This window comes from Bacillus rossius, chromosome 16, assembly GCF_032445375.1.
Source record: "Bacillus rossius redtenbacheri isolate Brsri chromosome 16, Brsri_v3, whole genome shotgun sequence".
Lineage (NCBI taxonomy): Eukaryota > Metazoa > Arthropoda > Insecta > Phasmatodea > Bacillidae > Bacillus > Bacillus rossius.
Window position 1 is genome coordinate 23,857,827 of NC_086343.1, and position 13,074 is coordinate 23,870,900.

At 36.5% G+C, this 13,074-nt stretch overlaps 1 protein-coding gene across 2 annotated transcripts in view; it reads right to left on the bottom strand.

Annotated features, from left to right (window-relative positions):
• LOC134539814 (stalled ribosome sensor GCN1) overlaps window positions 1-13,074 on the bottom strand; it is a 151,126-nt gene that overhangs the window by 3,029 nt on the left and 135,023 nt on the right. For both annotated transcript variants that reach the window (XM_063382099.1, XM_063382100.1), the window contains 3 exons: window positions 7,456-7,604; window positions 6,484-6,588; window positions 2,955-3,176 (listed from right to left, as the gene is read on the bottom strand). In XM_063382099.1, the coding sequence (XP_063238169.1) occupies window positions 2,955-3,176; window positions 6,484-6,588; window positions 7,456-7,604 (476 nt within the window). The remainder of the gene's footprint in view (window positions 1-2,954; window positions 3,177-6,483; window positions 6,589-7,455; window positions 7,605-13,074) is intronic.

The window sequence follows — 13,074 nt, forward strand, 5'->3', positions numbered from 1 at the left end:
TCTTCTCAGTCATTAGAGCACTCTCAAGAAAAATTCCCGGACTGTGTAAATTTGAGACATATTTACATGATGTTATGTATCATAATTTATATATCTTATTTTGTTTCATGAAAATCTGAAAATTTTAAAGCCTACGGGTAATGATTCATGTATGCAACTCAACATAATAGTGTTATATTCTAGATACTTGCAACATTGTAAATGATTTTGTCTTCATTTTCATATATACTCTTCTCGTCAGATATTCTTTTCGGTCATTAGAATAATAAATGATTTTTTATTGTCAATTTCTGTAATTTATAGAACTTCCAAGCAGTAATAGTTCCTTATAACTAGGGACAAGACTTTATGGTTTTATTTCTGTGACTATTTAAATTTTTAAAACAGGAGATTTCTGTGTTATTGTTTATTAATTTTACTCATTAAAAAAAGTGTATTATTCAACAAATATGAAACAAAAATATTTTTGAATACTTATTTTACCAAAATAGTCTCATTTCGATTAACATCTGATGCACCAATAAAATCAAATCATTAATAATAAGCATGCTTAGAACATAAATACTCAGAAAAATTAAAATTAATTGTAAATTTTTGTGTGTTAGAAACACGTGCCGTCATTAATGTAAAAACTAATGCAAAACATGCTAGATCAAAGAATAAAATATTAGCTTTTTTTTTAGTAAGAGGGGATTCCTCCAAAAAAACTTTTAAAATGAAAACGGTGTAAAATGTTTGAAGCCAACAAAATTTAAAAATTTTAATTTGATTTGTTTTTTGCAACATAATTAGGGACAAGATTATATGGTGAATTGGAAAAAAACCACAAAATATTAAAAAGCATGTCATTACATCATATTACACAGAAATTAAAGTTAATACACCACAAAGCAAAGAAATGCAATTAAAATCATTAAACTAATCAGCATTTTCAATCAAAACTTAACTCTAATGACAAATATGTATTCTTTTAAAAATTAACCTCAATGGAAGTAGTAGTTATTTAGCATTAAGTTTATACCACAATTTATGCAAAAAAGAATGGGAAAAAGTTTACTTCTTTTTAATCTTGCAACTACTATTAGTTACTCATTTTTACTTTACAATGTTATAACATAGCAAAACAAAATTAATTAACATTCTTATTACAAATCATTATATTGTAAAAATGCATCATGCATCAGTCAAAATGACACAGTTTTGGAGAAATCAGTATCACAGAACATTTAAGCATGGTTGCTACAGAAATATAATCTTAGAATTCCCTGACTTTTCCCTGTTTTCCAGAAATTTAAGAGAAAAATTCCCTGACTTTATTTTGACATATATACCATAAATATTAACTTGCATATGATTAAATGTAATATAAAAATTTCAACATGAAGTAAAATAAGTTTTTTTTTGGTGTTATTTTGAAGGCAGAATTACAAATGTGTTTTTTTTTCCTTCGACATGGCTGGTGAGAGCTCTTCAGCCCATATTGCTGTGAATACTTTTGTAGCACTAAGTGCAGTACGCAGAATTTATGTTTTTAGCAGAGGGTTTGATATGCTGAAACTGTGGCTCCTTGAGCCAATTCTCCTTAAAAGTAGTTTTCTTCGACATCTCTAAGCTAAAAAAAAGGATATATTAATATTTTCAGGTTAGGTTAAAACATTATTGTTTATGAATTCTTAAAATAATATAACTACACAAATACAAAAACTATTACAAATTCACACCTAGCAATATAACGGGCCTACTTAGAGAATTACAATAGCAGCATTACAACATGCAATACTCTTAAAATCTTACAATGTTAACTAACGATTCTGGGGAAAAACATGTTCAGTTATGCATATTTTTTATACACAATGTAAGTGTCACGCAACAGAACTCACGGATTATAATGGTTGAAAAAAAAAGTAATTTAAAACAATAATTGGTAGAAAGGATGCAAAAACATAACCGCACACAAAGGCCACGTTTTTTTCGTATCAGCTTGGTAGTTTTCAAAATGAGAATTGGTATTGCCTCTTTATCAAAATGCACTTTATTCTCTTATGATCGCATCAAAAACTAACTTCACCTGAAACGACTTTAAATTCACGTAATAAGCTTTGTTTTCACCTTATTCCACGTGAAAATAGCCTTCAAAAGATAAACGACGCCATGTCCGTTCTGTAGTTCACTGCATGGATCGGAACATAATACAAAGTCTCAAGGGCAAATTAAAAAGGAGCAAAACACAAACAAATGAAGGCCTGGGTTAGCTAGTGAACAAACGAGTGCCTGGATTGGCCAGAAGTTATGGTGGGTGTTTGTAACAGCCTATTGCAATGGACAATCGTAGACCAAGTAAAAAAAAAAGGTTGCAGTTGCCGTGTGCCTTAAGCAGCAGCCTTTTAGCGGAGTCACTCGGTAGCGGTACGAGCGCATCAAAACACAGCTTTGTTTGAATTATACGCACCTTAAAATTTCCAGAATTCGTAGAATTTTCCCTGACATTTCCCGGAATTCCCTGACCATTTTAATTTCCCTGACATTTCCCGGTTTTACCGGTTTTCCAGTCCTGTAGCAACCATGTTAAGTGTCATATTTGTTCCGTAATATGCTGTCTTTTTTAATAATAATAATAATAATAACAATTATTATTTTTTCCCCATAAAAATAAAAGAAATAACACAAAAAATTCTTAAAAAAAAAAAAAATTGTTTTAAAATAAAACCATAAAACATTGTCTCCGAACATAGTATACGCGTGATTTTTTTACTTTATTTTTGCTTAAATTAAATCTTTCTTGGATTCCTGTGAAGTGTGAAAAACACAGGTTTCCTGAATGTTTGAATAATTTATCCTAAAAAAAATATGTAATGTTCGTGATTAATCTGACATCGGACTCGAGTGTTGTTCGTTTGTTCATCGCCGGCCAGCAGGCTGGCGGCAGCACACTGACACACGGACGGACGGCCCACCTGCTGCATGTCGTCGGCGTGGCGCAGGCGGAGCACGGACACCAGCGCCAGCTCGCTGTTGGCCTTGACGTAGCTGTTCTTCTCCTTGGTGCCGTTCACCAGCATGGGGATGACGGCCTTGAGGAACTCTGGCGCCAGCTGCGGGGGAGGCACCGTCTTGCCCAGCGCCGAGCACACGCGCGCCAGCAGCTGCTTCACCTCGTTGCTGCCGTGGTTCATCGTCTGCCGACCACACGGCACCGCGTCCCGGCGTCAACGCGCGCTCCGCCCCCGGGGGCCGGGAACATCACTACCGTCTTTGAATATATATGCTGTATAGAAGTCGCGAGTGGATAGGATTTACTCCACGTTTTTCAGGAGCGTATGATTAGCAGCTTGGGAACTTCACCGCTGCAGTGCGCTGCCGTAACGCCCTGTATCGTCTTAGGTTGTTATTTACACGTTAGAGCGCAGCACTGTCGCCCGCTGTCATTCCCCCGCACACCCCCACCCAACATCACTGCAGCTCAAGGTCGTTCAACGGGAGGGGGAAGGGGTGTTTGAAGAGTTCGACACTTTTCCGCTAGGGACCACCACAAGTCGATGCCCTAGAGATGGTGGCGATTGCGGCGGTGAATTAACCAACTACCTCAAAACCGTATTAGAAATTTTAACCTGGGCTGGCGACTTCTATACAGTATATATATTCAAAGCTACCGTTCACACCCGTACCTTCAATAATTGCTTATTTTGGCATTCCCAACCATGAGTACGGAATTTTCGCACGTTCATTCGGATGCAAGCAAGAATAGTCTTGCACCATGTTCATGATTGGACACCTCAATTATTTAGATGTGCCTCTCACGACCGTAAACCAGCTAGGAGAGAAGGAAGTGAATCAGGCACTGCCGGATAACAACAGAAAATTCTAGCTAGGTAATCTGTGAAAAGAATAAGCCTTGAAAGGCAAAAAAAATTTCTGTGTAATTTCGAGGCATCTAACCTACCACCCACACATTAAATCTACGACCAGCCATTTCCGAACATTCTGTCAGCCATTTCCAAACATTCTGTACAAATATAATGCGGGCACACTTAAACATGATTAAATGTAAAGCAAATACTAGAGCTACTATTTTGTGTTGAATGTACAGATATTTTTAGTTTAAAAGCTAAAACCTTTTCAGATACAAGTTCAACATGATTCAAGAGGACAGTCACCAAATTGATAATATTCATTGTGCAGCTGTAATCTGAAGCGATTAGTCAAAAAAAAAATTGCAAGTTAGCCAAAGTCTGTTGGAAGTTAAAGACCGCCTTCTTCAAGATAAATGTGATCTTGCTATCATTCCGGGCAGACTTACTGGGATGTTACAACCTCTCGATGTTGTAATCAATCGCCCATTTAAATCACATCTCCGTCGCCTGTACAACGAGTGGGTGCAGACATCCCAGGAGAAAACAAAATCTGGTCGCATGAAAAGGGCGTCGGCTGCAGAAATTTGTCGGTGGATCAGCGAGGCGTGGCGTGCGATTTCTCCTGAAATGGTATCTAAAAGCTTTAAGGTTACAGGCATTTCGAATGAAATGGATGGTACCGAGGACAATCTTTTGTGGGAAGCAGCGGACGAAAATGACGACACCGACGATGTTGACGAAGTTGTCGACAATGAAGAAGTTGCCGACGATGACGAAGTTGTCAACGATTATAAAGATGAAAGTGTATAAACATTTGAAACTTTGATGTGTAAAACATTCGTAAAATATTGCATTGTGTGACAAAAAAATTTCATCTTTGTTGTTATTTAAAATCAAGTGTGCGCGCGCATGTTTTATTGTCGCTGATGTAAATAGTTAGAGGTATAAGTGTATGTCTTTTTAGTTCTCTATAAATTTTATATTTTCGTGGTCACTTGTCTTTGTTTACTTTGCTTATGGTGGGAATACGGAAATATTTGTTTACTTTGCACAAGGGCGGGAACATTGAAATGTTGCAACATTGCGAGGGCATTTTGCCGACGTATTTTGTCGAACAGTCGCCAAGTTCAATAATAAAAGTAAAATTTAATGCATACAGTTAATTTTCATACGTTAAATGCTGTTTTATGCTGGTATCGGGCCTTTGGTGTTACTTTATTGTATAGAAAATTGTTTCTTAGGTTAAAAAAAACAGTAAATAAATAAGTTGCGTGTATAGGCCGCACCCTAACTTTTTATCTAAAATTTAAGTAAAAAATGTGCGGCCTATACACGCAAAAATACGGTATCTATCAGTAAACATTCTGTATCACTAAAATAAAGGCCTTCGATAACCTCTTAAGAGGAAAATTTCAAATGAGAATTTTGTGAATACATTTTCTTCTTATATTTCATCAAGCGCTCATCTGATAATATACAATACCATCTTCTAAGGAAACTTAACGGAAAGAAACCATTTTAGTTTCAACCACTATTGTCTTCATATTTTTAAAATCTTATAATATGTATTAAAAAATTTGGCTCTTTTTGACATAAAAAATATTCACTGAAATGCTTTGTTATCAAAAATGACCGATTTTACAAATAGTTACTCCTGTAAAATAATAATAATTGGTGTTGAAAACAGATTTTTTTACCCCTTTCATAATGTACCTATATAACTGCAATAAAACTATCAAGAGAAACTATTTTATGGTCTTCGGAAAAAAAAGAGGTAACATTAAATATATACTAAAAATTATTATAACTAAACACATTAGTTAAAATAAGAATTTAAAGTTAAAAAGCTGGTTAGTATCAATCTGGCAACAGTGGTTCTATTTGCTCTGTACTGCAATCTAAGAGTGGAACAGACTACTATAATGAACCTAGTGGCCTGAGCATGAATCAGGAAGAGTAGGAACTATATTTACACACAAGCAAAATTGTTTGAGGAGGCAGTATGAAGTATACATGATGTAACAATAAAATTGAAAGAAATACATCTTGAGTTTCAAAAAGACCATGCATCTGTGCAAAACTATGCTTTTACTAAGTACATACCTGTTTCTACCTCGGAGCATGCATGTTTTCGTTCAAAATTCATTTAAATTTTTCCTTGTGTCTTTAGTTTACAGCTGAGTTGGATTAAACTCAAAAAATAACCATGACAAACAAGAATTAAGAGAATTTATCCTGACCAGTGGCGTAGCCAGGATTTGTGTATGGGGGGTGTTAAGAAGCATGGCCTTCCCCCACCCCTCCGTATTAAAGCGGGGGGTCCGGGGGTCCTCCCCCGGGAAAATTGGGATTTTAAGGTGTAAAATAGTGCTATTTTAGCAGTTTTCGGTTCTTAAATTTAAATATTGTAATGGTAAAATTTTTATTAATTTTAATATGAAATTTGTTTGAGTGATGAATAAGAAATTAATTAAAGATTTTCTGCTAAGGGGGGTGGGGGGGGGGGGGAGGGGTTGAACCCCTAAATCCCCCACCCCGGCTCCACCCCTGATCCTGACACACATTTAAACACGCATGTTAACCTCATCACCATCAACCAGCAGGTCGGACCGCACCGCCGAGGTGTACTCACGCGAACAAACGGCACCAGGAGCTGCTGGGGTAGGGGCTGGTTCGTCAGGAGCAGGTGCTTGAAGAGGTAACCGCAACCCCTCACTCCGTTCATCGCGATAGGCACCTGAGAACAAGTGTTGTCCAAGTGGTGAAGCGAAGAGTGAGCGTGAAACGCAGCAGCGCCAAGATCATACCGTAGGACCCGCACACACACAAAAACATTTTTACCATAATCCTAAGAAGTTTCCAACAAACTCTCAAAGTTACATGAAAATAAAACATAATACCTAATGGAATACCTGGTTTCTATTAGGAAAGGATCCCATATTTAATTCAGAATCCAAATCTTACTTCATTTTCTAATGAAATCATGGAAATCCAAGCAAACCTAAAGAATAACACTGAATAAGTGTATAAATATATGTATACTTTCTGATCAAACTGAGTATAATGGGTCCTAAAATTATTTCCTCTTGTAATTTTTTTTACTTATATAGCTTACCTACAATAATTTTGAATTTGGTCTTCAGGCATGACAGATTCAGTCTGTAATAAATTTTAAAAATAAAAGATATAATAATCTATCCATATGTATTTATTACACGTGAAAAATTCCATTCGAATTCAATATTCGCATTTGAGAATAATTTTTATATTAGCGCAGGCCTTCTTATAGCTCAAGAACGAATGGTTCCCATTCTAGATGGTATCAGTGCAACTGAAGCACCAAATAATTGGCATGTCACTTATGGTTTTTATTCTTTACCAGTACTCTCGAAACAATTACAGCATACAAGGTTTTCTGCCTTCAGCTCTGCCATTAAAAAAAACTTTTTAACACTAAGCATATAAATGTGTTCCCAGAATTCTATTATACCTTTAATATAAGTCATTTGATACAAGGAAAAATTAAACTGAGATTAACTGTGGACGAAAATGAAAGACGATTAACGACCGAGGGCTCGCACGGAGCAGAGAGACGCTCGCTCACCCTGTCTGCCGTGAGGTACGCCAGCAGCACACGGCACAGCTTTTCCCTGCGTGCGTCCGTGTACACCTGGCCCGGAGCCTCCTTCAGCGCGACAGACAGCGCGGCGCTGCGACCGTGCCTGAGCGTCCAGTCCAAGGTCAGGTCGTCAGCTGGAACACCACGACGCATGGCTTCTTTCACTGAGGGTCTACGAGTAGGTACTCAAAACATTTGCCATTCAAGTCAAATCATTTTATATCCAATTCGACATTTTAAATGAAATAATTATTTGAATGATTTGTTACAGATGGATACAGTAAGTGGGACTCATTCACAAAATTAATTAAAAAAAAAAAATGTATGTATGAAGTCATGATTATTTATTCAGGAGTTTTGATTTATATTCTACAACACAGTATACATACATGCTTTTCATATCCAAAATATTTAGGGTTGTGCGAATGTTCGGTATACCGATACCGAAATCGAAATTTTGCTACTTTCATTTTCGATTTCGGTAAGAATTTCATCTGTCGAAGTTCGTTTTTAGCGAAATATTTCGAGCCAAACGAAAGTTCAATAGCTTACCGAAGTTTGTTTGTTCTAGTTGAAAAAGAAATCGTAATTTAATAAAAATGTACAGTATAATACCGGTACAATAACGTTTCTTATTATAAAGTATATTTCACTTAACGAATTTTTTTTAAGTCCCCGCCAAAAATCGTATCTTCGCCATGCAAAACGGTTTCAGTTTAAAGTATCATTTTCACTATAACGTATAAATTCTACTAGTAGCGTGGCATTACTACACCAAAATTTACTTAAACTGGTAAATAAATTTCCAGCTAAATGATTAATGTAGTTGAACAAAGATACACAAATACCACCGCAACGTATTTTCTAACCTCTAAATTCTCAAAACAAAGTTAACAAACAGTTGCGCGCACAACCATAGATTATACCGTACGTAGTATGCGACGTGAGCAACACAACACCATTCGATACATCGAAAGACGGAGGTTTGAGAGAAGTATTAATTATTTAGACAAAAGTGTTACGCTACGCTAAAAATACTGTTTGATGTCTGTGCCGGGATTGTTTATTGTTATTGTTGAGTTTATTTTCAGGTTACGTTATTTAGACACCGCATTGTATTTGTGCTACGATATGAATGATCCTGGAGATAAAAAGAAACGAAAGCAATTCACGCTTAAGGAAAAAGTGGATATACTCAGAGAACTAGACACGGGGAAAAAAGCAAGTCGCAGTTGCGAATACATATGGCATTGCGGCTCTCCTGTAGCTATTTTTTTTATATATTTTTTTCTCTTTGTAAAGATATGTATGCATGTTTCAGTGCTAAGTACAAAAACTTGAGGTACCTGTAAGTACTTAGCACTGAGATTCTACTGTAATGTCTTTATATGATTTGCTTGTTATTACTAATAATGTAATAACATATGCAAATCATATAAAGACATTAATTAGAAAAAAGATTTCCATTAAGATTAATTTACGTGGTGATGAAAAAAACTCACGTTAATGAAAATACGGTAAAATCATAATTTGAACAAACATGGCAGATAAAGTAAACAAAATTCAACCGTGATTACAGTAGGTCTAGGTATCAAAACAAAATCATGCAATATTTGAAAAATTACCTGATTCATTTGCTTTCAAACAGTAGTGTAGGTACTATATTCGTAAAACATACATTCCAGAACTGTTAGTACACTATTTAGTATTTACCGTATACACATAAACAAAGAACGTACCTACTTTTATTCGCGCACAGCCAAACAAAAACATTGTCGTCTGCTTTATTTAAATTTTACATACTCTGACTGGCATATATAATCCTCATAATATACAGCCAATTAGACAAAAAGGTCAACAAGTCACTGCATGTAATGACCACTTGGCAGCAACCATTTGTTATGTTTTGACCATGTCCCTTGCCTAGTTTACAGCTTCCTGAGCTAGCCATGTGTGACAGTGGTGCAAGATGGCGGCCGTTCCGCAGTATTCACGTATTTTTTCATCAGTACCATGCACGTGATAAATATATTATCATAGACTGCGACATTACGACTGTAAAGGAAATAGTCTGTGCGCTGAAAGATCTGGATTGATTCTTGAAATTTACGAGTGACATGAGGCTGTGTTGTGTGGTCTAGGGCGGATGTTGATTTTATTAAATAGTTATATTTATATATACATCAAAAGGTACCAAAATGATTTATGTAATAGAATTTATTACTGAAGAGCAAATTTTGGGGCACTTTTTTTCTTTGTTAATTAAAAAATTTCGCTTAACTTTCGTTAAGAATATATTTATCTCATAGAAAAATTCATTTTCGTTTCACTTTCGCGAAACTTGATAAATTTTCTTTCACTTTAATTTCGTGTGGATAAAGTCACTTTCGCACATCCCTAAAAATATTTTTACTTGTTTGTAAAACATCGCACAATTAAATCTGAATGACTGTCTACACATTTATCACACTTTCATAAATCTACTATGTATGTACTTTCCCCACTGCAGCTTGGCTTGACAGTGTCTCTCTCGCACCTCCGTAGTGACACACTGCCTCACACTAATCACTCTTCACGCACACATCTCTGTCCCAGATGCTCCAGTCCCCCGTGATCTGACTTTTGCCACACAAAGCCTGCTATAGCTCGCCCGAAGGGTCACTCACCCTTTTCACTTCACTTCTGTATCACGAAGAGCATTTGCCGGTATGCCACCAGTCTCCACACCACTGTTACAGGGTGGCCTTCATTTTTTACACTTGTCGGCGTTACCTCTGGAAAAGTCTCATAGGAGCCCTCGGAAGTGTCACGTCATCAAGGTCCTCTAATTAGCACTCGAAACTGCAAGAACAATGGTGTACTAGTTATGCCACTTCAAGGGGCGGTGTTCTTGAGAGCCGTAGTACACTCCAGGCGAGACTGTAAGGCGCTCTTCCAGGCTCTGCAGAACAGGAGAGTTGTTTTCAGAACGAAACCCGTTAACAGAGAGTATATTTCTCAAGCAACCACTGCCAAGTATTACAATAAATGATACTGCTTGCTTTTGATGTGTTTTTTTTATGTATGTACACTTGGTTTGTAAGTTTTGTGTTTGCTTTTGTTGCATCTTTGTTTGTACTTGTTTCATCTTGTCCTCATATAGGTAGTACCAGCAGACAGTGCACCGCCTACTGTTTTTGTTTTGTGTTTATATTTCTAAGTATTGTTTTTGTGCCTTCCATACAGTTAGTTGGCATGTAACAATGTTCGAAATGATGAAGCATTCTAAGGATAAACATTCACACTAAAGGGAAGAATGGAAGATTACTATACTCTAGATCCAAAAACGTTTATGTACAGACCTTAAAACTGTTAACATATTAAAAAAAAAAAAGAAAAAAAAAACACTAGCCAAGCATCACACTTAACGGAAGTTGTTTACCATCGCATGTCTTGTAAGATAAAGAAATGTTAATATTTACACGAACATACAGTCAAACCTCTATCTATCGAACTCGCATGTATCGATTGTCCGTGTTTATCGTATACTTTCTACGGTCCCGGCAAAATTGCCATACAACTAAGGTTAAAAAAGTCCGCTTGTACCGATGTTCGAATTATCGTTTTGTCCGCATTGATCGTACAAAATATGTGGTCCCGTCACTATAAATTATAATAGATGATCGTTTAACCATAAAGATTTTGCAGAAATAACTATTTCTTAGAAAGAAACCGTCATAAAAACAGTAACGATAGTATACAGTAGTAAAAATCACCTTAAATCTGCAGCCAAGTAATGGAGCACGTAAATATGAAGAAAAGACAAATGAACAACAACTTACGAAGAAATATGGATGATGTACCATAACTACAATACAAACCCAATTGTTATCCTAAGATAATTACCATAAAAAGAACTAAAGATTCTTTGTCAATACCATAATTACTACAGAAGCACGATAGCTACCACATTTGCACTACAGTTACCGTAACAACTGAGATGTATATTTACCGTGACGGTAATGTATTTATTTATGACATATTAAAATTAATGAACATTATTGAAAAAAAAAGATGTTAAATTTTTATATGTACGTTTGGCACATGTTGCGAAGAAATAATGCGATCTGAAAGAATGCAGTACTACTACGAAAAGTGAAAAGGGTACTCGTGGATTTTTAGGTTATGGCAGTCTCTCTCGTTTTTCAGTAATATCGGCCGAAAATTAACAAGTGTATCGGAAGTCGGCAGAAATGCCGATTCAACTAAATATTGGCAAAATTGGCTTCTTCAGTACAGCTCTACATTTGATGACATGAGTAAACATATTTCAGACTTCAGGATATTGAAAAAGACTTTAATTCCCATGTAGATTTATTGTGCGTATGTTTTTTTTTGCAAGTGTAAATTGAATTAAGTAAAATCCTTCCATTTTTATTTATTTTTCAACTGATTTAACTTTAATGACAAGTAACTGATATATTTCTGACACTAATTATGAGGTTGAAATATTATTTTTTAAAAATTCTTAGAGTGAAGTCCACATCTATTGAATGTCCGCATCTACTGAATTTTTTTGTTGGTCCCCTGAAAAACGATAGATAGAGGTTTGACTGTAGTTTAAACTCGAAAATATCCACGAATGTCACTGTCCATTTTGAGCTTCAAATAACCATAAAAATATTAAAAATTGATAGAACCTATAAAACGGCACATCTGCATTAAGAGCGCGAATGTGGTCAGGTGACAGGTTGTAAACGAACGAGCTTCTATTAACCATAAAAACTGATGGAACCCACAAAACGGCACGTCTGCATCAAGAGCACGAAAGTGGTCAGGTGACAGGTTGTAAACGAACGAGCTTCTAATAACCATAAAAACTGATGGAACCCGTAAAACGGCATGTCTGCATCAAGAGCGCGAAAGTGGTCAGGTGACAGGTTGTAAACGAACGAGCTTCTAATAACCATAAAAACTGATGGAACCCACAAAATGGCACGTCTGCATCAAGAGCACGAAAGTGGTTAGGTGACAGGTTGTAAACGAACGAGCTTCTAATAACCATAAAAACTGATGGAACCCGTAAAACGGCATGTCTGCATCAAGAGCGCGAAAGTGGTCAGGTGACAGGTTGTAAACGAACGAGCTTCTAATAACCATAAAAACTGATGGAACCCACAAAACGGCACGTCTGCATCAAGAGCGCGAAAGTGGTCAGGTGACAGGTTGTAAACGAACGAGCTTCTAATAACCATAAAAACTGATGGAACCCACAAAACGGCATGTCTGCATCAAGAGCGCGAAAGTGGTCAGGTGACAGGTTGTAAACGAACGAGCTTCTAATAACCATAAAAACTGATGGAACCCACAAAACGGCATGTCTGCATCAAGAGCGCGAAAGTGGTCAGGTGACAGGTTGTAAACGAACGAGCTTCTAATAACCATAAAAACTGATGGAACCCACAAAACGGCACGTCTGCATCAAGAGCACGAAAGTGGTCAGGTGACAGGTTGTAAACGAACGAGCTTCTAATAACCATAAAAACTGATGGAACCCGTAAAACGGCATGTCTGCATCAAGAGCACGAAAGTGGTCAGGTGACAGGTTGTAAACGAACGAGCTTC